This window comes from Symphodus melops, assembly GCF_947650265.1.
Source record: "Symphodus melops genome assembly, chromosome: 22".
Taxonomy (NCBI): domain Eukaryota; kingdom Metazoa; phylum Chordata; class Actinopteri; order Labriformes; family Labridae; genus Symphodus; species Symphodus melops.
The window spans coordinates 10,057,834-10,081,417 of record NC_136712.1 but is presented as its reverse complement, the minus strand read 5'-3'; the positions used below and the strand labels follow the sequence as shown (position 1 = coordinate 10,081,417).

At 42.6% G+C, this 23,584-nt stretch overlaps 4 protein-coding genes and 1 long non-coding RNA gene across 8 annotated transcripts; 3 read left to right on the top strand and 2 right to left on the bottom strand.

Moving 5' to 3' along the window:
• Positions 1-885: 885 nt before the first annotated feature.
• On the top strand, positions 886-7,288 carry LOC306818012. Its single transcript, XR_013778112.1, has 3 exons — positions 886-1,836; positions 2,919-3,074; positions 6,882-7,288. It is a non-coding gene; the product is annotated as an uncharacterized lncRNA (long non-coding RNA).
• Positions 3,468-12,011, bottom strand: pnpla8 (patatin-like phospholipase domain containing 8). The gene is made up of 10 exons (XM_079335338.1): positions 11,502-12,011; positions 9,182-10,303; positions 8,876-9,025; positions 8,611-8,762; positions 8,116-8,210; positions 7,853-8,024; positions 7,677-7,734; positions 7,303-7,497; positions 4,755-4,950; positions 3,468-4,641 (listed from the first exon to the last, which is right to left on the bottom strand). The coding sequence occupies exons 2-10, from the start codon at positions 10,136-10,138 to the stop codon at positions 4,367-4,369; spliced, it is 2,250 nt and encodes a 749-aa protein (XP_079191464.1). The 5' UTR covers positions 10,139-10,303; positions 11,502-12,011; the 3' UTR covers positions 3,468-4,366.
• A 2,161-nt stretch (positions 12,012-14,172) lies between these two features.
• On the top strand, positions 14,173-15,706 carry avpr2l (arginine vasopressin receptor 2, like). 3 transcript variants are annotated; one of them, XM_079335340.1, is made up of 3 exons: positions 14,173-14,762; positions 14,883-15,213; positions 15,311-15,706. In XM_079335340.1, exons 1-3 carry the CDS (start codon positions 14,394-14,396, stop codon positions 15,388-15,390), a joined length of 780 nt encoding a protein of 259 aa, XP_079191466.1. In that variant the 5' UTR covers positions 14,173-14,393; the 3' UTR covers positions 15,391-15,706. The 3 variants fall into 3 exon arrangements, with proteins under 3 accessions (XP_079191466.1, XP_079191467.1, XP_079191465.1); XM_079335341.1 differs by having other exon boundaries at positions 14,173-15,081; XM_079335339.1 differs by having other exon boundaries at positions 14,173-15,213.
• A 1,870-nt stretch (positions 15,707-17,576) lies between these two features.
• Positions 17,577-20,653, bottom strand: LOC306817781 (THAP domain-containing protein 5-like). 2 transcript variants are annotated; one of them, XM_079334955.1, is made up of 4 exons: positions 20,504-20,653; positions 20,173-20,226; positions 19,668-19,854; positions 17,577-18,809 (listed from the first exon to the last, which is right to left on the bottom strand). In XM_079334955.1, the coding sequence occupies exons 1-4, from the start codon at positions 20,506-20,508 to the stop codon at positions 18,051-18,053; spliced, it is 1,005 nt and encodes a 334-aa protein (XP_079191081.1). In that variant the 5' UTR covers positions 20,509-20,653; the 3' UTR covers positions 17,577-18,050. The 2 variants fall into 2 exon arrangements, with proteins under 2 accessions (XP_079191081.1, XP_079191080.1); XM_079334954.1 differs by lacking the exon at positions 20,504-20,653 and having other exon boundaries at positions 20,173-20,497.
• A 102-nt stretch (positions 20,654-20,755) lies between these two features.
• Positions 20,756-23,065, top strand: LOC306817782 (dnaJ homolog subfamily B member 9-like). The gene is made up of 3 exons (XM_079334956.1): positions 20,756-20,864; positions 21,181-21,422; positions 21,687-23,065. The coding sequence occupies exons 2-3, from the start codon at positions 21,206-21,208 to the stop codon at positions 22,196-22,198; spliced, it is 729 nt and encodes a 242-aa protein (XP_079191082.1). The 5' UTR covers positions 20,756-20,864; positions 21,181-21,205; the 3' UTR covers positions 22,199-23,065.
• Positions 23,066-23,584: the final 519 nt, after the last annotated feature.

The window sequence follows — 23,584 nt, the reverse complement described above, 5'->3', positions numbered from 1 at the left end:
CCTGTCGAGTCGTGGTGACTTGTCCTGAGGGAAGCCTGGGACAAATACAAAGCGTCGTTTAAGCAGTTTCGCTCTTCTCACACAGAATGATCAAACACGAGATAGAAGCATGTCCCGTCTGTGCATGTATGCGCGGTTCAGAGTTAAGTTATGCTTCATCTTATCGCTTTTTAAATGCATCATCACCGATCATGGGTGTGACTTAGAAAACAGTGAGATTATCTTTTCTCTGTTGACCTTAAAGACTTGGTTCACACACACTGCACAGACGTTAAAGCGGTGGGCACAGACAGTGTTGTTTGACATTCATGCAGAGCTGTTGGGCAAATAGGATGCGTGTGTGTGTTTGTGTGAGAGCTGGTGTTTTTGTGTGCGCAGGTGTGTCGCCACACTAACCGACTGGCAGGGATCTGCGGAGAACCACAGCGCTGTGTCAACGGTTTCTCTTCGAGGAGACGTGACGATGGGCAGATGTGGGTTTTTTTTTATAGACATACCGCTGCAGAGTGTGAAATACTCCCAGGAGGCTTTAAAAACTCTGTTTATATTTCTGTTGAATAAGAGCTCAATTCATTCACAAGAAATTCTTTAAACATGTAAAGTCATTGTACCACTTAAGATTTACTTCAAAAGCTGCTCAGGCATTGTGTACTTTAAAACAGGTTTACACAGGCCAGGATACATGATAGCAGGACAATGTTCCTTTGACAGCTAACAGGTACTGTTATTGTTTAGGGAGAAGCTTCATTTAAAAAGCTGTGTCAATGATGTGAAACAGCTGGAGTTTTCCCTCACACTTTTAGGGGCTTTGTGAGATGACGCAGCGTCGAAGAGAAAATGCATTCCTAAGAAGTCCCCCTCAGTGCTTTCACTGACTTTTTTTTTCTTTTTTCTTAGAGATGCACAATCAACATTTCTTCAGTTCCAATCTGATTCTGATATTTTTATGATCATAACTCATAGAGCTGTAATAAACCTGGCATTGCATTTTGTGGACTTCACGTACAAACGGGAAGCAGCGACAACTGTCAGCTTTTCAAATGAAATCTTCCAACTGAAGTAAAAGAATTGTACTTTTGATCATATAGCTGTCTGAATGTCTTCATGGAGACGATTTGTGGGCTTACTGTTCAGTCTGAATGTCTTTAAAGTGAGACTTGCTTAAAGCGCCCAACCATCCTTTCAGGATCAGAGGCGTGGATCGGAACCGTCAATACCGACATCACATCGGATTGGTCTCTCGTCTGATATTTGTTCCTCTGCAGTGACAGATCGTTCTCAGGGATGTGTTTGTTATGTTATTTGATCACACGCTCAACTGTCTTTTCTCAACTTGCAATTAAAGGCCCACATGGGCGAGGTGGTGAGGTGGTGATGTCGCGCTGCGTTCAAAAACAAAGCAGAGCTGTGTGACAAAACAATGTAAGACAACTTGTACCGACTTCTCCAAACATGTCGCGCTGATGTTTGCAAAAGGAGACGGCACGAACTAGGAAGAGCTGAGCTAATAAACAGCACGTGCCAATAAACGGAGCGTCAAAAGAGAAAGTCAACTGAAAGGCCAAACAACTGCACGTTACTTTTTTCTTTTATTTACCTACCTGCAAAATCATAAAAGAGGTCAGTTGTATAACACATTCAAGCTAAATCAGGGACAATTTTAGGCAGACGTGGGCACACGTACATTGAGATGATTGTAAACGAGGAGGGAACTATACCAGTTGCTAGGGAACACCATAAGACCAGACGTCCAATTCTGCAAGAGGCGGAGGAGGAGGAAGAAGAGGAGGAGGAGGAAGACAGCTCCTGCCACAGCAAGCCACTCATAGTGCAGTGGTATGAACTATATATAAATTTCACACCTCTCCATGTAAACACAGCCTGGCAGACTTCACTTTACCACGGCATTTTGGCCTTTCACGCGAAAAAGGAAATTGGCAAGAGGATGAACATCGCCAGAGAGCGTTAATCTCATGTTCACCTCATTTGTCTGCCTCCACTGTGCGTGTCGGAGACGCTCAGTCTGCTGCACGGCCCAACACCAGGTTGGAATAATATTTATGCTGGTTTTGACTGGAGGAATGTTTTTTTTGTTTTTTTTACAGCAACAAATAAGCCTCTGTATTCAAAGTTTGTTTCAGATCAGGAGAGGTGTGAGGTAATGCTACAGTATAAATCCCAACGGATTTTTTTTCTGAAAGTCAATGCCAGCTGTGGAAGCTGGACAAACAATGAAAGTGGCATTGTTTTGAAATGGTTCAAGGAAATTGTTTCAGATGGAAACAACAAATGTTAGTTTGTATTTCCAAACACTCCGCATGTATGTATGACGAATATCTTCTACCTCTGGACAAACTGATCGATGGCCTCCCTGAAATTGGATTTTTGTTTCGTTTTAGATACTTTTTTTTGTTGTTTTTTTTAGAAGTTATGTCGAGTGGTGCAATCGATTAAATCTAAAAAAGAAAGAAATTGAAATGTTTGAGGGAGGCAATTTTCAAAACACAAAATGAAAACATGCATGCGTGCATGCTGAGGCCCACTTACATGTGCTACGCAGGAAGAAGGCTATTTATAATCCATATAAATCATTCATAGAGCATATATATTCACGCAGAGTCTGTCGTTGGTTTTGTCTGGTATCTTTTTTTAGTACATTCTGTTTTTTTTCTTCTTTATTTCTTCTTCTGCGGGATATTTTGAATGTTGTAATTTGCCAATAAAGAAAAACCGTTAAATGTTTTTCAGTGCTGATTAAAGCTCCTTCACTTCTCAGGACCATCTACTCTCTTCTTATTCTGTTTTCAGCCATTGATAGATAGATAGATAGATAGGTACTTTATTGATCCCGAGGGAAATTCAAGTATTGTAGGAGATTTAAATCAGCAAACATTTTGATCCTCTTTTTTTCCCTGCAGACCTTCCAACGTATGGCCAAGTGTCGACAACGCCGCCTGAAGAAGAACTCGTCTCTGAGGGGAAACTCAAGCTGTCATTAAAGAAGAAAAAAAAAAGGGACATCAATCTATCAGCCAAGTCTGCGACAACGCTGACAGTTTGAGACCAGGAGCAAGGCAAGTGAAGTGAATTCCTGGGCATATGATTCTCTGACTTTGTTGACATGTGTCATTCTCGAGGAGCTTTGGGGGGGGGGGGCTCTGCCTCCTTGTGGTGCTTTGTTTGTGTTGATTAGGGAAACATCAGAGTGACTGGGAGGAATGACACAGAGGAATGTCAGTGGATCTCTCAATGGGATCAAAACAATAAAGCAGAAAGTCAACGTGTGCAAGCGGAATCAAAAAAAAAGTAATTCATCACGGGGAGACACTTTGCATTCCTTTATGTGACATCTCCATTGTGGGATCCTTTGTGTGTTTGTGTGTGTGGGGTAACTATGACTTTCATTCCCAACATATTCTTGGAGAGCAGCATCATACAGGGGGTGTGTAAAGGAAAGAGAGTTTCGATCAGTGTTTTAAAAACAAGATTTATATTGTTTCATGACATTTCCTTTCGTTTTGCGATCCTTGAAGCGACAAAGTGGGACGAGTGAGGACAACAGGGATTCTCAACGTGAAGAAGAGTATCCAGACTGAGGAGTTCAGTTCAAGTTAAAGGCAAAAGCTTTGGAAGCTTCATATCATGGACACAGTAATAAAAAAAAAAAAACATGCTTTTCATCACATGGAAAACAAGAGCCACACTGTGGTAGTTCATATTGAATATGAAAAGAGTTGTCAGTGTGGCTGCACAGTTCAGTGAAATGTTCCGATTTAATCACGCTGTTAAAATCATCTCCGCCCCTCCAATAAATTACTTCAACGATTATTTACACGTCTTTGTTTAAGAGTCCTGCTTTGCAAAGTGCATGAGGTCAGTGTTCAAGTACAGTGTTAAAAAAAAAGAGGCAATCATCATGGATTCAAGTTAGTGAAGATCAAAGGAACGTCAATCTCTTTTTCTAGTTTTCTCTATGACCGTTAGTTTCCACATCGCACGCTCGCGCACCACCACGCCGCTCGTTTCCGAACCAGCTTAAAATAAATATATTTATGACAACATACCTTGTCTCTCTCTGATCGTACATCCTAATGCTAACTTTTTCCAAACCTTCAGAACTCTTCTCATTCCGTCTCCGTCATTCAATGACCTTGTTTTAAACTCTACATTTACATTTTATACTATAGCTTTAAATCTTGAAGTCTTTTCAGTGTTAGGTAGTTGACAATGAAAACGTAAATACAACGAATTTGCCGTTTCATTCAAAATGTCCAGTTTGTTCCTCTTTCACCACTTTTTTTTACTCCGTGTCTTCTCACCTTTCAAAAATACTTTGCGGTCACTCGTGCGTTACCGAGGCAACACCTTAGAGCTTGGATGCGAAGGGCAGCCCCTCGTACATGTCGGCCTTGAGCTTGGCCCACTCCGCCACTCTCTGGATGGCGCTCTTCTGCTGCCCGAGCACGCTCGCCGCCTTCCTCAGCTTGGCCTCGTTGCGCTGGAGGTAGCGCTCGCCCTCGCCCTTGAGGAAGTTCAGCTTCTCCTCGCGATTCTCGTTCAGCGGGATGTCCTCGCTCATGTAGGGGTTGAAGCGGAAGTAGGTGTCCGGGGGCAGGAGGGCGTCTAGCATGGTGTGCACCTCTGAGATAAGGACAGAAGGGGGAGGAGCCATTGAAGAGCGAATGGTAGGCAGGCGCACACTGCGACAGAAGGATTAAAAACAACCACACAGGCGTCGCACGCGTCACACTTACCCTCCGTGTCTGTGGCACTGCTGATGACGTTGGTGAGCTTCGCCTTCAGGCTCGTGTACGTCGTGCTGTTCTTGGCCGCCGTCTCGTAGCGCCCAGTGCCCAGAGACAACACACACTGCAGCGGCGTGTTGGGCCACAGACACTTACACTCATGGATGGCCAACGCTGTGGGGTTGTTGATCAGAAGTCCTCCATCCTGGAGGAGACGACGGATAAGAACCAAAGTGATACATCTCAAAGTGGCTGTCATGTTCTCTCTGATGAAATCAGAGCCTGATCACGTTTGTAACGTCTGCACCAGGCGTGTTCACGTGTTCGACGTGTCTTTACATCTTACCCTTCGCTGTAAAGTCAGCTTTAGCGTTTCATTAGGGCTGAACAGCTTACAAACCAAGGTGAAAGCACAGGGGGGGGGGGGGACACTCGGGGTGCATCAGCATGCCTCAGGGTTTACTATATTTTTTGGGACGTTCTGCAGGGGTCAAACGAGGGGACGTGAACAACACGCTGTCCAAGCTGCAGTCCAGAGAGGAAATGAAACTCCCTGGCAGGAGATGCGTCGGCCTGGCAAAATGCCCTGCTCCCTCAGAAGTCCACCGCAACAAAAAGCTGTCTTCATAGCAGCCAGTATTACGTTCTTTTTTTTTTTAAAGTCATTGTGTCCCGACTGTCGCTACATAAAGAATTCTGCGTCATTTTAAATTCAGCTCATTTGAAAAGCATTCTGCCTTGAGTGAATTCGGATGCAAATGTCTGGCTTGTTCGGCCTCCTTTGACGACATCCTTTTGGCTCTGAGCGTTAAAAAGAGATGCTGATGTGAATAATTCCAGCAGTAACCGAACGAGAACAATCGAGCTGAATGGATGACTGGGCTGATTTAGCGCTGAACACACCACTCTCTCTCTCTCTCTCTCTCTCTCCCCACAAGTCCGGTTCTGGACTCCATCCAGCCGCTGTAGTGCCTTTTGTCTTGGATTAATAGTGTTGGAGAGTGTGGCGCGCAGGAGGTCTGATCCTACCCAGCAGAGAAAAGGGATAAAGGTCATTTCCATGCCTGGAGGGTGAGGGTAAATCAATCCACTCCCATCGCTCTCATCATGACGGAACACTTCTGCCCGAAACACCTGAAATCATAATCCGGAAGCTGTTGACTCTCTGCTCTAAACTACTCAAACATCAGGACACAGTTTGCACACTGCAGACAACGGTCCTCATCTCTGACCCTCGACCTCGCACCCTGAGGCGTCACCGAACTGAATGACTCCATCCTACAGCCTGGTTATATAACAAACTCCATCTCAGGGAGAAACAGCTCACTTCTACCTCCACACTGGGTCTGTTCCAGCATCTTTCTCCTCTGTATTTATGTGTGTGTATATGTATGTTTTGATGCCCTGCAAAGCTGCAGTATTCTCCTGAGAAATACCTCTGCCGGCGCTGAAAAATAGAGCATGAGTGAGAGAGGTGGGTGGCAACCGTAGCTCAAACTGTCGATGAAAACGACATGAGAACCGCCGTCGTCCCAGAGTCAGTGAGACACAGCTCGAAACATCTCCACTGAAATGATGCAGACTCATTAAAGATTAAGCTGCAGGGTGATATCATCAACTTGCTGTTTAACATGTGAACTACGGTCTTTTTAAAAAAAGTATTGGAAATGTTTTCAGGGGCGGAGGGCGCAGAATTATTTAGCTTAGCGCTAATCAGCCATTCAGTTGATTACTAAAAGTCTCTGCGAAAAAAGGCTTAGGTCAGTAAACATGCAGCATGTGGGACTGGAGATTAGCTTTTTGTTCGTGACTCAAACACTGTACAGCGACTCTTACATTAGGAGGAGAGAGAAGCACGTGTTCGAAAAAAAAAGTGGCAGGGTTAATTTGCCCATGTAGGTTATCGCAATTAAAGCGAGCCTTGAATGTGAATCCTGCCCCACAAACACCATCTAAAGATATCTGACCTCAGATTCAAGAAGGAGTGTTGGAGAGGCCATAACATAGAAGACCACAAAAAAAGAAGAAAACATCCTGCAACTGTTTTTTTGTTTGTTTTTTTTAACAGCTGAATATGCCTGTCAGACATTCGCTTTCACAGGGAATCAAAGCAGATGCTTTTTTTTTTCTTGACAGGATGGCGAGCTCAGGTCAAAGGAGGACGAGGCCTTTGATGTTAATGAAGGAGCAGACGGTGTCCAAGGACTCTCTCTCTCTCTCTATGTTCTCATTCCCCTCACCGTAGGGACCTGAATGTGCATGTGTGTATTTAAGTATTCCTTCTTCTTCTACAATAACTAGCTGAGAGTGTTAACCAATAAGAAGCTCTCTTTTAAGGCACGGACTTTTGCTGAATGAAACGTATGTGTGTGTGCTGCTTATGTCCTTGTCACAAGGCAGCAGAATAACGTCTAAGGAAGAACACCTGTAGTTTTTTTTTTTTTTTTTACTTCAACAGACTGTTTTCACCTTCATAATCAATCTTTCAGTCTCGATACCTGAGCTGACCTTGAAACCAACCTGCTGATCTGAGACACCGGCCAACTTCATGTCGTACCTGATGGAGATCTTTTCCCAGCACAAATTCCTGGAAGTATCCCGGGGCGGCAGACGAGGCTCTGATAGCCTGCCACATTTTGTGTTTGCAGTCTCCAAGGTAGTGGGATCTCACTCCTGGCATGAGTCTGTAGTTCCTAAACACGAAGCCCTTCAGAGGCAAACCCCTGTTCACTATGGCACTCACTGCTGACACCTGTTGGACACAAAGGGAGCGCATGTGTTTTAACTGTGCCTCCACAAGCTGGCTCCTGTACCTTTCCTGAACAGTGTTCATTGCAAATTCAAATGTACATATTCTAGTCTAATATCAATATGAAAGAGAAAAAAAAACAAGTATTGGTCCTGACTGTACAGAGCTGATATGTGACTTACTTTTGGGCAGTTTGGGTCCCTGGCACTCTCAATCATAATGGCCTCACCCATCCTTTCCCTAGAGGGAGGAAAAATAATTTAAAAAGTCACAGAAAAAAAGGAAAAGATATAAAGCATGAAAGAGGGCTGTAAAGGATTTGAAAGACAGGAAGCGTGACAGATTCCTTCTGGCTTACTTGAGGATGTTTTCCCATATTTCACTGTCATAAAAGGCATGACTCCAGCCCATTTTCACGGTTCCAACGATGACGTTCTGTTTGAAGACGTCTGCGCCCAGCTTCCTGTACATCTCCTCACACTCCTCTAAGGGGATCTGATAGATTCCCAGCATGAAGGCCAAGATGGCGCCTGACAATAGAGAGGGCCATTTGTAGCATCAGGAGTCCACATGCATTCAGATGTCTGATAAAACTGCACACGTGACGTGAGGACAGCTCACCTGTGCTGACTCCACAGATGTAGTCGAACAGCTGGTGGACTGGTTTGCCGGTCAGGTTCTGCAGTTTTTGGAGCGTCTGCAGGGCCAGAAGTCCCCTGTTTAAAAGTGACAGAGCGAGTCAACCATTTGATTTCATCTACTGCCACAAACATGTTGTGATGTTCTAATTCAGTCAGTGCTTTTAAATTGTACTTAGGTTCTATTCTCAACCCTGCACAGGTTTTTTTTTATTTTTCACATTTGCTAGGCATAGGTCTAATTTTTAACTTTGCTTAATGTTGGGGTTTGTTCGGTTTAATACAGGACAGTGGCTGTAGTTAGATGTAACATATGTTTCATGCCATGCACGGTTTTGTTTGTAAGCTGTGACTGGATGCTTTGTATAAAGGATCGATCTGTCCATCTCTATCGATTTATTCACAACACTTTATTGTTTAACAATTGTTCGATGCCACAGGTGCTTCTACGTTTCCCCCCCCCCATTAATCAAATTACCTTGTTCCGCCTCCATCAATAGTAAGTACCCGAATCCCTCTGCCTTTGACCGGCTCATTGTAGCCGACGAGGGCCAGCGCCTCTCTCACAGCTGCCTGAAGAGGAAGGTCCTTCGCTTGGCGGAAACGCAGCAGAGAGGGCAACACGCTCTCCTAAAAAAAGGTCCCAAAAATGAAACACACACACACACACACACTTTGGGAGAATGTGCCATGTGCCGGACACCTTGACTGAAATCAAAGTGCATTTAGAACACAACACGAACCTTGATAGCGACACCTCGGGTCTCAGGGTACTCCATGAGGTGAAGGCTGAGCTCCTCCACTCGACTGGTGAGGAGTTTCACTTCGGTGACTCTCTGCAGGCCTTTCACCAGAGCTCTCGTCCTGTTGTCCACACTCACCCTGGCTATTATCTGCAAGAGAAAAAAAAAAACAGCCATCACAACCATCTTTCCTTTGCAACACCTCCTCTTTGTGTGATCTCATTTGAAATGTGTATTTTTGACTTTTTTTAAAGCACTAAGATTATTAGCATTCATTCATTGAGAGTCTCCCCCCAACCACCTTACCTTCTCTCTTTGACTCAAGAGCTGTTTCTTTGCTTTTTTCGCTTCCTCCTCTTCGACCTCCATCTCATTTCTTTCCTTTTCGTTCGCCGACACCTCCACCGTGACGGCCAACGACTTTTCAGCTGCCGCGCTTTTGGATTCACTTCTGAATTTGGGGACCAGGGGCGCGATGTAGCTCCCGACAAAGGCCTGAACACTGGGGCGAGGGTAGGAGAGATAATGGCTGAAGCCTTTTCTCGGGGGGGTAGCAGGTACAGGGGTGGACTGAGGGACACTTTCGGATGCAGAGGTGTCAGAAGGGAGCGTGTCAGTTGGAGAACTTTGCTTTCCCAGAGAAGGAGGAGGTGTCGTGGGTGCTTCTATACTTTTAGCCTCTGCCACTGGAGACAAAATAGGAATGTGGTCCCCCGTTTTTTGTGGAATGGAGCAAAGAACGGGCGCAGACTCTGGATCATCGGCTCCTCTGTGCTGCTGTATTGGTGGCCTGTTGTCTTCTTCTTCAACTGGCGAACTCGTGCCAAAGTAGCTATTAATATGCTGAGAAAGAGTCCTGTAGGTCTCATCCATGTTGGTGGACGCTGGGTGAAACAGCTGCATAGTTTGTTTTGCCACAGTCGAGGAAGAGCTCGACGCCGACACGGTCGCGGCTGAAGCCAAACTAGACGGTGACTTCGCTGTGACGACAAAAGGGTTTTCCGCAACGTGCTCTTCCTCTGCTGTAGCTCTCTCCCTTTCCTCCTCTCCTTCTCCTTCTTCTTCTTCTTTCATGGCGGTTGCAGATGGTGGGGCCGCAGCTGTGCTGTTGGAGCTTAAGACCTCAGCTTTGACGAGAGCTTTTTCCGCATGAGTGCCGTCGACCGTGGCGCTGCCAGGCTTGAAGCGGGAGAACTTGGAGATGAGGTCGGTGCTTCCGACTGCCTTGGTGACACTGTCGATGGTGGTCCTGATTCGCGACATGCGTCTGCTGGCTCACTTGGAAACGCAGTTGAGAATTTGAAGATAATCAGGGGAATGAATTAGGCCTCAAATAATGTAGCATTCTGGTGGATTACGTGCAATCAGCTACAATTGTTTACGGTATAAATTCTCTTTTGGGGTGACATTGGGAGTGTTGGAAAGATCCTGGAAAAAAAAAAAGATGGAATTAAAATTAGACATAAATCAAGTGGCGTTGTTATAAGAGTAAATCATCTACACTACACTGAGGGTGATCAGCCAACACAGGGCCCCATGTGACACCCTATCAAGTCTCGCAGTCATGGAAACCAAATCCCAAACAACAACGAATGCTGGCAACAGCTTTCACAACCTGCTCCCACACACTGCTGATTGTTCCTCAAAGCAAAGACGTGATGGAGGAGGACAAGCACGGGTTCAATCTGAAGATCTCACCAGAGTCTGCTCGACTTGTTGAATATGTGAAGGAGAAACACCGCCGCAGAGACACAGAGGAGCAGACTGACGCCGGGAGTGTCAACTGGACAGAGAACAAATACTTTACTGTGGAAGTGGGTAAGGATCAGATCAGAGAGTTCATTCAAAGCTGGGAGTTACAGCCCTGTTGGCTCTACAGTCTGGATTTCCTCCACTCCACGGAGGAGGACCACTATGTCTTCTACCACTACCGGGCCCGCTTCAGCACACCCACCCCGGGGACACCCATCCAGAGGACAGCCAGCGTCTACTTTCTCGTGGGAATTTCTAAAGTCAAGCCTGGGACTGTTCCCGTCGAGGTGCTGTTCATCGTGGAGTCAAACAGGCTCGTTCACACACCCGGGAGGAGCAGGTTCAGAGAGAAGTGGCTGACGGATGTTATTGAAGGCAAGACTTTGCTCCAAAGCGAGGTGAACCTTTGACCCAGCTGCGTCCAACTCACACAGGAAGAGACGACTTCTGACCCTCCGGCACACACGCATAAAACTCCCCTGGGTGCATTTAATGCATGTTTTGTCCTCGTATGAATCGTTTCATTTTAAATAATTGAAAAAAAAAAAAAAGTTGAGATAAATAATGAGCTGAAACATCGGACTGACAGCGCTAACAGTTAGCTAACCAGACAACCACCGCTGTATTGTTTACGTCTTCTTTAAGCCTCCCATTTACAGTGACCTTAGCAGAAAGCTGAGTTAAGTCACCTTCTTTTCTAACATTTCGGAGCTAGCTGTATGCTTGTAGTATTCAAACTAATAATGTCAAATAAACCAAGGTGTTTAATGGGTACTGTGCTAAAAGCAGATATGTGGCTAACACTTCGCTTCATTGTGTAGCCAGTAAAAAACAAACAAAACATTCACAATATCAACACATTTCTAACTCTTACCATGTTATAAAAACGATGACTTTACTGCCGTACGATTTATTCACTGTGTTGCTGGTGCGGTAAATGTATAGATGAGATAGAATAAACAGGAAGAAAAGAGGAAGTGACGTAGGTTCACGACAGCGGAGTGACCGTGTACAGTGCAATGATCAATATTGACCACCAGATGTCGACACAAAAATGTCATTAACACACCTAAAGCGTTCAAAGAGTCAAACACAGATATCAATATTAATAACAATAAGGGTTTAATGCACTAATAATGTGTGGTTTGATGGATTTTAACACTGTTATTTTAGTATTGATGTGCCTGACTTCTCCACGTCTCCAGTAATGTGTTTTGGTATTTCAGCACCATGGAGAGCGACATCGGGACAAATACACTTTTTACAGAAAAATGAGTTCTGTGGTAACACAAATATGACATCATAAATCATACCATTTTTAAAATATCCTAACAGCCACTTGTATCTTCAAATTACAGGGGTTAGACCGCTGACTTCTCAGGCAGGTTAGTCCTTGAAGTGATGTAATCAAGGATTCAATAGAGTCAGGTCAAACTGGGAATGGAATTATACTGGAGTTAATGGAATCCATTATAGCCAAGATTAAACACTGCCATACTGTAGCTTGGGTTTGATTTTCATGACATTTTAGTGCTTGGAGGTTGATCTGCTGTATGTGTCAATGGTGGAAGAGGGTCTGTTAGTCATGATAAAAACTACATTTTACACAGAGCAGATCTAGGCAAAGCTTATTACATTTGGAGTCTCCTGTAGAAAATGACCCCATTTACATGGTGAGAAATGAAAACCTTAACTGTGTTGAGAAATTGATATAGAAAGATCACTTCTTTTGAAAAGAAAAAGGATAGCTGCAGGGTGTAATCATTTACAGATGTGCATGGCATACCTTTATATTTATATACATACAGTTATGAATGTGTATTTGAACAAAAAGGTAGAAAGCGTGAAACCAGTCAATCTTTTTCCATTGTTTTCAAACGCTTCAAAGTGAGAAGCTGTTATTTCAGGTCCAATTACTATTTCTAAAGACAAAGACCTCAGTTCACTTGTCGCTTACAGCAGGCATCCTCTTTTCTCTCCATGCCTGCTCCACCTAGGAATTATCTCTGTATGTTTCATTTCTGGGTGATTGGTGTGACCCCTATAGCTCCTCTCTTTGTTGGAGAGATTGCACTGTATATGTCCTTACATCTCCTGTTAGTCACTTCAGTACATGTTCTGTCAAAAGCACATCTATTATGCTGCATTGTAAAACATTACTTAAAATGTGTGAGAAAATGAGTATGATTGCACTTTAACACAGTGGTTCCTTTCTTTGTGGTGTAGGTAGTAGGTTTACACTGATTTGACCACATACTGTATTTAATTCGTTATAGGTTCAGTGAATGAATTCGCTAACATGATACCTGGGAGTCAGCTAGCAGCTCATATCTGCCATTTGAAGTGTCCTCAGTTATGCACAACTTTTATCCTAATATAGTTATATAAAAATGTAACCTTCTCTGGTTGTCATTGATAAAGAATAATCTAAAGACACTGAAACTATATTTTGTACTTATGAACACTTTTATTCTGTTGTAAAGTTTGGCTTCTAATATGAAACATGATGGGGATTTACTTCTTAAGAGTGCAGACATTTGAGCGTTCTCAATCTAATTGAACTCTCATGCAGTAGCATTTTTTACAACATAATAAGAACCTCCTTGCATATGGTTTAACACCAATATTTGGCTGTCTAAAAAAATGCAGTTCTAACAACAATACAATTTAAAAAGTGATTCAGCGTTCTTATAAGATCTTAAATGGGTCCATACACAAAAATATGTTATTTTTATATGAAATTGGCTGCATAAAAATGTGTGTTCTGAGTGACACACCATTTTTTAATATATTCAAACTGTCTCATGGTTGTGTGAAATGGTGATTCATATTGTAAAGATGATATCTGAGGTCTGCACTATACTAATCAACTGGGATTTAACATGATGCATGGAGTTGATAAGTAAAAGACCATTTAATTTAACGAGCAAGGTTCTGAGACCAGCAACACCTTTCCAAGAGTGCTATCCTCTAGTTCTGTAAAACAATTCAGTTACTGACACTGCTTTCTATGCCTCTGAAATTATGTCAGTTCTTTTATGGCAACGCCTCAATGTGCACTTATTACCAAGTGCTACTCATTTGTTTTAATGTACTTCAGAACTCAGCTGAACTGTAAACACTTTAATGAAGAGATGCTGCCTATGAATGCTGCCAGCTTATTTAAAGTTGTTTTTGGATGTTTTACAGCAAAAATAAATAAGTTGCATGTTTTTTTGTTTTGTTTTGTTGTTGGGTTGAGATAGATAAATACTTTATTGATCCCAAGGGAAATTCAAAATGACGCAGGTCAAGGATGGATCCATGAAGAACATCTCGGTTCAGACAGGGCGTCTAGGGAGAGAACAAGCACGACAGCAGAAAATGTTTGAACAAACATGAGCTGAAACACAGCATGAGTTTATAATTCTTTAGATTGAAAATTATAGACAGACCTGTATAAATACTCTAATCTTAATAATACTACTGGGTATGTATTTTGAGTTTATGGATTTCAGGGGTATATACTTATATATGTTGTTCCAGTCTAATTCTAGGTTTATTTATATGTACTTAAAGTCTGACTTTGAAATTCAATCATCACAGACTACACTGACTGTATGGATACACTGACACACCTCCTCAAACACACTTGCAACACGCGCGCACAAGAGCAACATGCAGAGACACGTCAATGCGCCAACACTGCAACACTCCTCCGAGAATATGGATGGAAATTGAACATTTCAGTAGCTAAAAATATAGGAGACAAAGTATCCTTGCTTAAATGGGTTCTAGCGGAAACAGCCATGAGAACACAACACATGGAGATAGATTGGATGAACGGTTTGCGCTCATCAGAGCCGGGATTCTGGGTTTGGTTTTTGTGCTCGCAACATGTGGGAATCTTTTCTTTTTGGCAACACTTTGGAAGAAGAGGAAAAGAAACACAAGGACGCAGTTGTTTCTGTTACACCTGTGCATGGCGGATCTGGTGGTGGCGTTTTTCCAAGTGTTACCACAGTTTCTGATTGAAATTACGCACAGGTTCCGCGGCACCGACTTTCTGTGCCGGTCCGTAAAGTACCTACAGGTGGTTGGGATGTTCGCCTCCACGTACATGATAGTAGCCATGACCATAGACAGGTACCACGCGGTGTGTAAGCCGATGGTTTCATTCTTAAAGAGCCCATTTAGGAGATATTTGTCCATAGGCGCAGCGTGGCTCATCTCCCTCGCCTTTAGCTCTCCACAGCTCTTCATCTTCTCTCTCCAGGAAGTAGAGGAGAACCGTTTCGACTGCTGGGCGACCTTTATCGAACCGTGGGGGAGCCGAATCTACATCAGCTGGATCACACTATCCGTGTTTGCTCTGCCTGTTATCATTCTGCTCCACTGCCAAGTGGGGATCTGCACCACAATTTACTTCAACATGAAGAGGAAGGCGCTACAGGCAGGGCGCGCTGGCATGAAAGGTGTGTCCAGTGCCATGATGAAGACTGTGAAAATGACGTTTGTGATTATACTGGCGTACACTGTTTGTTGGAGTCCGTTTTTTGTTGTCCAGTTGTGGTCTGCCTGGAGCCCATCGAGTGCGCCTACCCAAGGTTTGTCCAAAATGATGCCTTCGATGTTTAATCTGCTTTGGTTGTCATATATTAGAGAAAACGAGATCCAATTTATTTGTGTCTCTCTCTCCCACAGGCCCCGTGTTTGCCATCATCATGCTGCTAGCCAGTCTGAACAGCTGCACAAACCCTTGGATCTATCTCTACTACAGCTGAACCACATAAGCATACAAACTAGATGTACTACAGATGCATCACATCACTATGACACTTGAGATACAATCCTGGCCCTCAGTCCAGATCAGGAAAAGAAACAAATATTTACAATCATAGCACCTACTTTAAAATATTGTACATTTGTAAAAAAAAAAAAAAAAAAAAAAAAAGACTAAAGAGGAGTGATAATAATTCTTACTTGTCAACACTTCTGTATTTCAGTATTTACATAATTTCTTTCTGGATCCTACATCCTTGTGGGTAAATAGCCTATGTTTTTCTGTTTTTAGACAAATGTAACTGAGAAATACCAGCAAAAGTCTCTTTATCTCTAATCAGTCCACATGAAACAATACTGTCCATGGGATACTGTGAAAGACTTGTCATATAATGTTCTATTTCCAATCAAGTACACATTTAACTTGATGAATGTGAATTTCTTCGCTAGTGTTTATTGTGTTTGCTTATTGATTGGGATCGTATTGCTTTGCTTTTCCTGTATGATTTTAAAAAAAAATGTTTATGTCCTTAATAAATGCAATTTACAGCACTGATGTCAGTCCACTTTGATTCATCAGCAAATCGCATAGATGTAATGCACCTGTTGGATAATGTCACTCAACTACTAATGATTCCTGCAATTCCTGTTCCTTTCCCAATAATGCATTTAAATGAACTTCTATCAAAAAGTCCTTAGATTTTCTTTGATTCCTTCATGACATTTCCCTGGCTGTTGTTTCAGTTATATTTGCACATTCCAACTGTGATAATTATCATTCCCTCTCTTCTCCTACAAGGTCTCCCAGTGTATTTGTCCTCTAATCCACTGTGGAGGTTTCGTTTGCCACAGAGCAACATGATTAAATCAACAATCCGAACTCAAAACTCATTTCAAGAATCAATCCCGTGAGACCTTAATGCTATAGAGCCTCAATTAGATTATTTCTCCCAGGGAAATTGTGTCATCACCTTGTCATGTCAAGTAACATGTATCCCCTGAAATTGCACTTCACAAATCGTCCACATGCTTCAATCTGTAATTAATTACAAAACGTAATTTAGCCTCCTGCACGTCACTCTCTTTCCCACACACACCAACACACACTGAAGGATGTAAAATTAGAATTCATTAGGTTTATCATTGAAAGCAGGAAGCTCCTTGTGCCAACACCATAAATGCATAAAACCTTTTTATGTAACAGTGACACAATGTAAAGCTCAACAGGTGTTTCTCTTTTCCTGAGCATTGTTCTGCTCGTTTGAAAGTTAATTTTGTTGATGACACGTTCCCATTTTCGCAAATCTGTGGGATAAAAATACATCTTAACAATCCAATAGGAACTGTGTGACCAGGCCTGCTACAGTGCAGAGAAAGCCTGTGGCACTTTTCCTTCTGAAAAGGCTGCTTCAAATAGGATTAGGACTGTCATTTAGCCAAAATACTATGATGACTAATTCAGGGCCCAAAGGTGGAGAAGTGGGAGATAAATCCTGCGGCTGTTTCATGCTGTTGTCAGGGTTTAAGACAATCAGCGGAGCCAAAGAAGACTCGCCGACATAAAGCCTTTGGGGAGGAGAACACACACCAGAGAAACATCCACAGTGCACTTCCAAATAAACACATTTTCGAATTTTCCGCAGCGCTGAATATTTTGACGTCATGCTGGTACATTCAATCGAGCGCAGAAGCTGTCGTGATTCCAGGATGTGGACGTGTGTGCATGGTGTTGATTGAACACAGTGGCATTAACTTGGTGTGCCTCAACACCGATACTTGCGCTGACACCCCTGCTGTTTGCTTTGATCTCCCATCTGTCTCCATGGGAGAGAGGACGTCACGTGGTCCTATGTCAGGACGACGAGTGTTTTTCTACTATGTTGACATAATTAGTCCGAATGTCATCTACCGCTTGTCATTCTACCCCAGAAACGCTCTAAGGTTTATTTCATGTGGTAGCAAGCAAATATGTTATAGGACTGGCAGGCAATTAAAGACCTCAGAAGGAAATAATTAGACTAGCTGTATAAAGATATCAGAATTGTTTCAGATGTCAGACATGGTTAAATAACATCCCTCCTGAGGAAGGGCAGCACTTTAACAGCAGGGTGTTCTGGTGGTAAGAGGCCATGCTGTGGTGTCAATGAAAAGTAAAAGAGCAGTATGAATAACAAGCAAGACCACATCCATGAGTTATGAAGGCACTCTGCTGCTTCTCTTTATCATCCCTGTGCGTCATTAATAGTACCTCTCATGCATAAATGTAGATAATGTAAAGGGCATAATGAAAAACTAATTAATACAATCACATATGAAAGGATATGATGGACCATAAAGCTGTAAAACTGAGAAACATCCAATACAAACCACTCACTTCGACAGAGTTTGGGGTATGTAACACTGATGCTTCAATTTAGCCTTGAAACACTTCCTATATGAACAACAGTGCCAACATGTGGACAAAAAAAGAAAAAAAAACAGTGATCACTATGGTACAAAACTCTGGTATGGACATTTAAGAGTACTAAAGCAGTACCATTTAGAGTTTAATAAGACCGATGTTGAGCTCCTGTACAACATTAACAACAAAGCGATTCCATAAACTCAACAATTCAAATACAAAAACTCATTTCAAATTCTTGTTGTGCTACTATATTTGGAGTCAGATCAATACAGATGATACATAATCTTCCAATACTTTCTGCCTCTCTTTAAAAACAGTGCCATCTTTCTTCAGGAGCATGATCTCAGTCTCCAGAGCTCGGATTTTGGCCACAGTGTTGGCCTCTCTGTGATCCAGTTCTAAAATCTTTGCATGCAAACTCATGATCTTACTCCAAAGCTGATCTTTGTTCGTGTCCGGTCTGCAGTACGCATGCTCGTATAGGGAGATGTGCTCGCCCTCGCTGGGTCCCCTCTCTTCTGAAAGGCACTCGGTTGATTCTTCTTTGACCATCTCCACAGGGACAAAACTAAACGTTTGACCCATTGCTGCTTGGAGGGCGGTGGTGTCCACATTCACCTCTCCGTTGGGGAGTGGGCCTAATGTCTCACAGCACAGCACAGCCACAGTTGAGTCTGTCTGTTGTTCAAAACGGGACTCATTGCAAAGAGACAGCGCCAGGCAAGACACTGCTGAATTTCCACCATCATTCGGAATCACACATACAGTGGCCTGTACCTCTGAGAGATCTGAAGTGCATAGTGTACCGGCGTCTGGTACCGAAGGAAGTTCATTTATTGACTCTGTGTGTTTGCAAAGAAGGCTGTTTGTTGTACTCGCCTGGACCTTTTTGGAAGTTCTGCTTAAAATGAGCGGCCTCTTACTGACAGGAGAGTCAAAGCCTGCTGCCTCGATCTCTAAAGTCCTTGGTTTCGCTGTGGGGCTTCTTTTAAAAGTGCTGCACCTTCTCTCTTCATCCTTAGATACAAAAAAAAAAAAACAACAACAAAATTATTAAATGAGATTTGCAGAAAACTTTAGGATAACATACCGTAATATACCACCATTTTAATATGCATTGAGCAACATTTTAAAGCATACCTTCACTCCATGTAATACTTCTCTGTGGAGCAAAAGATATATCTTTTTTTGTTGTCGTTATTGGATAGGATAGCTGAAGAGATACAGGAAATGTTGGAGTAGAGTGAGGGACGACATGCAGCAAAGGGCCGAGGTCGGATACAAATCCACAGCTGCTGCAGGGAGAACTATAGCCTCCGTACATGGAGCCCGCCACATAACCGCTAGGCTATCAGCGCTCCACAGCAGATAATGATACATCTTGAATAATCTTAAATCCTTGCTTCTAAGCGCTCGGATAGAAAAATAATCCCCTGTTAAACACAGCACATTTTTTGTTTATATATATTGTTCGTATAAATCTCCCCGTGCGTGTGCATAGCTTATTCTTCAGATACTCTCATTTGGTCCATTTTGTTAATTTTATTTAATTTTATTCTCTTGTTGATTTTCTACTGCTATACTGTGTACAAGAGTAACTGTAACAACAGAATTTACCCAACGATCTATTTAATCATTTCTGACTCTGAATATGTGCTGGATCACATACTGTATAATGTATGATACGGGTCATTTTCTAAACCATATTGATTTTTACAGTTCAATTTTTAATTTCCAGCGGAGGAACATAAGAAGGTGTCAAAAAACATCCCAGTTCAGTTCAAGAAATCGACTGTGCATCTGACTTAAGCAGCAAACAGTTCAGCAGACCTGTTCTGGCAGTATGTTGAGAGATTAAATAAGACTGATTCTTACATCCTCAGTGGAGGGAAATATTGTCGGGATGGCTGTGTTCTTCAGGTAGCGGATGCCCCATCGAATGTCGAAGCAGTCCTCTGTGAAGTGCTCGCTGCAAAGGTACTGGTGTCGACTCGGGGTCCATTCCTCCCTCTTCATGTTGCAGACCCATTTCTGAAGCCTGGGCTTGTCTTGCAAGGGAAACCTTTGGATTTGAAAAGATGGAAAATGTAACAGAAACGGAGACAAATCAAGATCACAACTGTGGAGTATCACTTGTGAGTTGCATTAGTTATAAAGTGATGCAGTTCATATACTGTCTTTAAGTCTCCTCTTGTTTCCAACAGGTGATGACATGCATCTTAAAACCTGATGCTCTAATGTGGGATTTCTAGCTACATTTTAAGTTACTGCTATCTTTAACACAAGATAACAAGGAAAACTGAAAAATATTGCACATGCATTAAAACTAAGCATACATATATTCAGATACACTGCACAAGAAGAAAAAAAGAGAACATACGGGTAGAAGCTTATTCTCTTGTCGTCTTGTTTAGATGCAGATCCACCTCTGTTTCTGCATAATTTCACAGCGCAGTATCGTGGCATAATCGAAAATAAAATGACATGAAATTGATTTTAAAGACACAAGGCTAACATTAACATTTGAGGCTAACATTTTTTGAAAACACAGCACAGCTTGTAAATTGTCACTTCCGGGTTGTAATCGCATGGCCGAGATGACGTTCAACTAATAAATTATCAAGATCGTTCACGGACCATTTTGACTAGAACGTGATTTACAAACCTGTGAAGGAATTTACACGAATAATATTACGCAAATGTATCCTTACATCATTCATGTGATATATATGTCAAAATATTCTCAGTAAGCGAGTAGAAAAAGTTAGAAAGTGGATTTTCATGTCTAGTAACATTTTAAGGACACGAATACGATACCGGAAGTACAACGGGTGTTAATCTCGCTCCATTTGTATCCGCTTCGGACAAGCCAAATTTCTCCACGTGCGCAGTATTTCGACCAATCACAACGAACTGAGTCACTGTGTTGTAAAACGGACCAATAGCATTGCGAGTCGTGGTGTTACAGCTCAGGAATGCAGCTCATCAACAACCGCTAGCTTTCGCTTCGCATCAGCTGGAGGTGTTGGCGGCTGATAGAAGTAACTTCAGGCTTTGTCCACACATCTCCAGGTAATGACTACTTTCCTGTTGACGTTTTAACTATATTTGCATTGGGTGTTAATCTGTAACAAATACCGAGGTTTATTTACAAGCTTTAAAAGGTGAAGTGAGTTACTCCCTTTGTAAGACAGAAACAGTGAGTTGTCACTTTTCTTGGCTGTAGAAACAAGCTAGCATAGTTACGCCAGTTCGTATTTTTTGAACGTTATTCTGTTTGTTTCTTTCTCACGAGAATACAGTCCTCTTCAATTTAAAACACTTCCTGGGTTTCAGAAGTGTTAGAAACGTATCGTAAACTTAGCTGTCAAACTGCTTCTCTTCACAGCCTCGGAGGTGTGAAAACCGACAGTATGGCCACGGCACAGTCGATGTTGCTGCTAGCGGTTAACATCCTGCTGATCTCCGAGTTCATCCTCGCCAAGAGAGACTACTACGACATACTGGGACTTCCGAGAGATGCCACCGACCGACAGGTGAAGAAGGCCTTCCATACGCTGGCTCTGAAGTACCACCCTGACAGAAACAAGGAGCCAGACGCAGAGGAAAAGTTTAGAGAAATAGCAGAAGGTAAGAGAGTCATTGCATGATGTTAGGTAATGCGTTTTTTAACCATAAACATACCCTTTATTGATTGTTAAAGCAAAGTGTCTTCTATGGATTAGTGGTATTCAAAACAAAGCCTTGGTTGCTTTCAACAGGACACAAATCTAAACATCTACAGGTTTTGCAATTGTGAAATAGTTTCCATATCACCACATTACTCAAGACTTCTGAGTATTATCACCATAGCAACAAGCCCGATGAGTGATGTAATGTCTCTGTCTCCAACAGCTTATGAGACATTATCAGATGATAAGAGGAGGCGGGAGTATGACCAGTTCGGTCATGGCCCGTCACCAGGTGAGGGCCGCGGAGGAGGAGGAGGAGGAGGAGGAGGAGGAGGAGGAGGCGGCGGCGGCGGCGGCAGTGCCTACAACTTCAAACAGCACTACCAGTCCTTCAACTTTGATGACATCTTCAAAGACTTTAACCAATTTGGTCACCAACATAGACACCACCATCACCACTTTCACTCCCAAAACAAAGGCCACCAAAAGAAACACTTTGACAGCCCCTTCCAGGCCCACCAAGAGGCCATGGACAGGCACAAGAAGCAGTTTCAGCAGGGGGCTTTTGGAGGGGGACTATTCGACGACATGTTTGAGGACTTGGAGAAGATGTTCACCTTTAACACGCACAGTTCGAGGACTGGGAGTAGATTTCAGAGCACGGGGAAGCAGCACTGCAGGACAGTGACTCAGCGCAGGGGCAACATGGTGACCACCTTCACTGACTGCTCCTGAGACGGACAGAAAACGTGACGCTCTTGGGACACTACTGGGTTTGCGGTTTTGGAATTGAATGCTAATTTATCACTCGGCGGAATACAGAATTGTTTTGTGTGGCTTTTGTGATATCGTTTGTTATTTCCTCTCAGAACAAATATCCAAGCTGGCCTGTTTAATGGCTGCTTCCAAGCAATAACTCACACATCATTGCTTATAGCACGATTATATACCTCCTTTTTCATGTAGTTTTGTGTTAATTTAAAAAAAAAAAAAGGTGCATCTCTAAGACTCAAGTATGGCCTTACAGTGTAAGAGACAAAGCAATATGATGAATGAAACCCATCACAGATGTGAAATATTACTTCTGGAGCTAGTTAGGCCATACTCGTCTAGTGCTCTCTACACGATCAACCATCCCCTTTGCTTGGCATAGTTAACTATCTGTTTCCTTCTTGTTTTAGAAATAAGCTTCAAGATTAGCAAAAGTTGTGCTAGTTGGCAATGATCAACTGTTACCTCATTTAAGTTTCTTCCTGCAGTTGGACACATTGACATCTTTCTCATGACAAAAGACTGGCTATGTGTGTTTTCCCTTATTTTGATGGCAAAACAAAGAACATGTGTGATCTGCCAGTGAAGCAGAATGGTTCACTAAAGAAGTTTCCTGAACTGATTTTTTTTTTTAAGTGCAATATTCCTCACCTATGCTCTTCATGTTGCCTTCTTTCATAGATAGTGTTGTATTTATGTCATTTTCTGATATCTGCACTTTGTGTGTGTGTGTGTGTGAATGTGTGTGTATGCGTGTACACGCCCTTAGTGGCCTGAATGTTGGCAATTGCAAAAATGTTTTGAAAATTAATAAAAACTAAGATGCGCACATTTCCACTTTTCTTTCTTACCTGGAGAGGTTACAGAGCTGCAACGTAAAATTTAATAACAAAAAAAACAGACAATTATGAAGCCTTAAATGCTCAAATGCAAAGTATACAGCCAACTGTTTTTCTAGAAAGCTGTTATTCCAGTTAAACTCCAGTAGAGGGCGCCCATTCACAACCTCACAGGCAGTTCGAGCATATTGGATTTATGTAGAGAGAAGGTGATGACAAGTAAAGTAACTGAAGTCATTGTGTGTTGAAAACACTGAACACGCGTCATATCACATTTAAAAAGAGAGTTATTAGGAAGCTACACTATGTGCTTAATATGGTGTTTCATATCAAAAGTTAGCAGGCAAATCCTTTCAGCGTCTCAATCTGAAACACTTTGAACACTGTTGACTTCTACACACTGGAGCCGAGAAATAGTGTAACTAGAGAGGTAACTGTTTTGTAAATGTCATACAAGTATAACCAACATGCCAATTTCTAAAACCACAGCTACGACCTATTCTTGTTTTGA